Source organism: Ruditapes philippinarum, unplaced genomic scaffold (assembly GCF_026571515.1).
Source record: "Ruditapes philippinarum isolate M1 unplaced genomic scaffold, ASM2657151v2 ctg13787_1_1_1_1, whole genome shotgun sequence".
Classification (NCBI taxonomy): Eukaryota; Metazoa; Mollusca; class Bivalvia; order Venerida; family Veneridae; genus Ruditapes; species Ruditapes philippinarum.
This window is the reverse complement of record NW_026857156.1, coordinates 20,381-23,912: the sequence shown is the minus strand read 5'-3', so window position 1 is coordinate 23,912 and position 3,532 is coordinate 20,381. Positions and strand designations below refer to the sequence as shown.

General features: G+C 36.9%; 1 protein-coding gene across 1 annotated transcript; it reads right to left on the bottom strand.

Moving 5' to 3' along the window:
* Window positions 1-487: 487 nt before the first annotated feature.
* On the bottom strand, window positions 488-2,478 carry LOC132748959 (E3 SUMO-protein ligase ZBED1-like). The gene is made up of 2 exons (XM_060738622.1): window positions 1,927-2,478; window positions 488-1,489 (listed from the first exon to the last, which is right to left on the bottom strand). The coding sequence occupies exons 1-2, from the start codon at window positions 2,476-2,478 to the stop codon at window positions 488-490; spliced, it is 1,554 nt and encodes a 517-aa protein (XP_060594605.1).
* Between the last annotated feature and the right edge of the window lie 1,054 nt (window positions 2,479-3,532).

The following is a 3,532-nucleotide window of genomic DNA, read 5'->3' as shown; positions in this document are numbered from 1 at the left end:
TGTCTAGAATAATTTGAAGGCCGGCTATGGTTATGCGGGACATTTATAGCAAGTTCTTCTTTAGGAAAATCAACTTGTCAACGTGTTTTGATTTAAGACGTGACCTCTGGGCACAAAGAATATCTCCAGCAGTAGAGAAGACTCGTTCAGATGGAACACTAGTGGCTGGAATGCACAGGTACTTCTTAACAACCCGAGCAAGAAGAGGGAACTTGTGCTCATTATCTTTCCACCACTGCAAAGGGTTCACATCCAAGGGAATTGGTGGACATTCTTTGTACTGCTGTACTTCAGCCTGAGCAAGAAGAAGAGGTGTCTTGGGTGGCTCAACTGCACAAATATAGACATCACCAAAGATTTCTCCAAATACTGATGATTTTGCACTTTTCATGCTTGTTGATATTGATTTTGTTTCAGTTTTGATCTTCTTTGAAGGTGGGCCTTGGGTGGATTCTTGTTCAGTTGGTTTACTATCTCTCTCTGTATTTTAAGGCAAACTTGGTAATTCTGGCTCATCAATTTCAGTTAGGAGGTTCTCATCTGGCTCAACTTTAACCTTACTCACTTCATTTACTGTAACTGTTTCTGATGTAAGTCTATTGAAAACCCCAGCCTTGTCTTCATCTGACAAAAAAGGAAGCATTTTGAATCTTGGGTCAAGTGCTGAGCACATATTGAGAACTTGCTCACTTCCTTTGTATCGAGGTTCAAGACTTTTCTTAACCAAGGACTTCATCTCTGTCACTGCCGGGCATTCAGTATCTGTGCCTGTCAAAATGGAGTTTACAATCTGATGTTGTAAGGGCATTATTACAGAGACTGTTGGGTTGTTTTCTGAGCAGAGCATCACTGTGATATCCTTTAAGGGCTTTTGAAACTTGATCATCTCCTCTGCTAGAAGCAGTTCTTCATCAGAAATGGAGACATCACTCACTTTGCCAACATCTTTTGACCTAAGGGTCGCAAACACAGCCACCTGCATTTCGAGAAATCTAGACACCATATCATATGCACTGTTCCACCTTGTGCTAACATCAATGATCAATTTATGCTGCGGAAGACCTAGAGCCTCAGCCTTTACTTGAAGGATATTATTTGCAATGTTGCTTCTGTGAAAAAAAGCCACTATTCGACGGATCTTGGCAAGCAGGTGACTAGCTCTCTTTACTGATAAGCATTTCTGCACAGCTATGTTCAATGTGTGAGCATAACATCCAAGGTGAAGTGAACCAAACAACTCTCCAGCTTTCACCATGTTACTTGCATTATCGGTAACTAGAGTCGGCTTACCATGCCCTGTTGGTAGAGCCCGTTCCTCAACTGCTGCATTTAATACTGCTGTAACATGCACTGCTGTATGACTCTCTGGGAGTGCCCTGGTCTGCAACACAAAGTTCTTCAACTCCCAACTATCAGTGATATGGCTTGATGTAACTGTCATATATGATTCAGTAGCACAGGACGTCCATCCATCAGTCGTCAGTGAAACCTGAAATGCATATACATTTAGTTAGAGGCATAACTTACATACAACTGACTAAATTTATTGAAAAAAAATTGTTAGACTATATGGGTTCAAAATTATCCTTTACTAAATTTAGTAAATTTGCAAGAACATGTAAAAGACGTTAATTTTATAATTAAATGCAACTTGACATTCTGTGATGGCCATCGAGTCATCAACCCTAAATTTGAGACCGTATTACAGAAAAATCATATGCATATTTTGATATAATATGAATTCTTTTTGCAGTTTTATATAAATGATACCCTTTTTTTTCAAAAATCATTATTTTAAGGAAAACTGATGTCAACTTATAAGTTATGTCTTTTTAAGTCTATTATGTTACAATATTTCATTAATTATTGTTATATTAAAAAATGACTATAAAATTATAATCTGTCACAGTCCATCACATTAATTACCTGTTCTGCATTCTTCAGATTAAGTTTCACATTTTCCTTGGCAGATTCATACATCTCGGGTATGATTCTTTCTGAAAACACCTTCCTGCCTGGGACAGTATATCTTGGGTCAAGGCAACTGATCAAGTCTTTAAACTCGGGACTTTCTACCATACTGTATGGACGGAGATCTTTCACCAAAAATCTTGCAATTTTATTTGTTATTAGTTTAGATCGATCTGAACTACTGGCATACTTTGACGCAAATAGCTTTGGTATTGTAGGTAAAGAAACAGTCTCACTTTGTTTCTGGTCCACATGAACATCAGCGGTGGTAGTTTTTGAACTTGAATTTAATGATTTAGCAGACGACAATAATGACGGATGATGTCGGCGAATGTGAGCTGATAAATTGGACGTCCCACCTCCTGAACATTTTATGACCATATCACACTTCATACATACGGCTGTATTATCAATTAATTTCTGTGTTATTTTAGACTTTTGGAGCCCAAAATGCCTCCAAATATCCGATTTCCCCTTTGGATTTTTGACCGTGGTGAATTCGTCCATGACGGTATGAGCTGTTTACAAGTTGGGCTATGTCTAAATGCTTTACGTTTTGTTATTGTCGCCACTCGTCAATACGTCAACATGTTTACTAGCCTTAGACTGAGCACTAACATGGGTGTCCCCTTTTAATGCATTTAAATGAAGAATGATATATAGAAATTATAAAAATGTCGGCGGATGAAATGTATTTACACTACATAATAAATATGAAAAACAACCGGGAAACGATCCGACTTTTCCGCGACTAATTATTCGTTAGAGTATTATACTGTGCATTTACTGCTGCTCTGAAAATAGACTTGGAATTCCACTTTAATTTAGGTTGAAAGTTGAAACACAGATTACAGGGTAAATAACGTCCGAATCTTACAAAAATATTATGTAAAATTATATATATTAAAAAACCGGTATTCCTAGGGGTCGTACCGGTACGTACCGCGTCTGAACGAAACCGCGGTATACCGGTATACCGGTAATACCGCACATCCCTACCGTTTACCACACCTTTTAGGTGTTTAGATATTCACCAATGCATAATTGCCATTACATGTATATGCCTTTATTCAATCAACATCACCGGGCTTAATTAAGGTTACTAATGTAAAAGTAAATGCTACTACTAGGAAAGACAACAGCCAGAATTTGGTCTATATTAGTATTTAGTCGTATCAAAATCTCTATCAGATGTTGACTTGAAAATTTGAAAGTGGCAAGGTAACAGCTTAACTGTCAATGTTATTCATTCCTATGCAAATTGGAATCCACTCAGTAAAATTTATTTGTCGTTGAATATAGTCTCGAGTCTTATCAATAATTATTACTTCCTTGAACAATATTTAACCTCATACAGTAAGTAACTTGGGTTTTTTTTTCTAGGAAATGTAATATCTACAACGTTTCAAAACTTATATGCCTATAATCATTTAAAAGTGTTAATGGAGATACCAAAATGATATTATCCCTATACATTAGCAAATGCATGTGCACATAATAAAATGAGGCATGTGTTGACGATAAAAACATATGATTTAAGAAGGCATGTATGTCATACACA

Excerpts from the sequence above, each read along its gene's own strand:
- LOC132748959 (XM_060738622.1), bottom strand. The coding sequence starts at position 2,478 with ATGGACGAATTCACCACGGTCAAAAATCCAAAGGGGAAATCGGATATT. Across the intron at positions 1,490-1,926 it reads ATCTGAAGAATGCAGAACAG|GTTTCACTGACGACTGATGG; the intron begins GTAATTAATGTG and ends TATGCATTTCAG.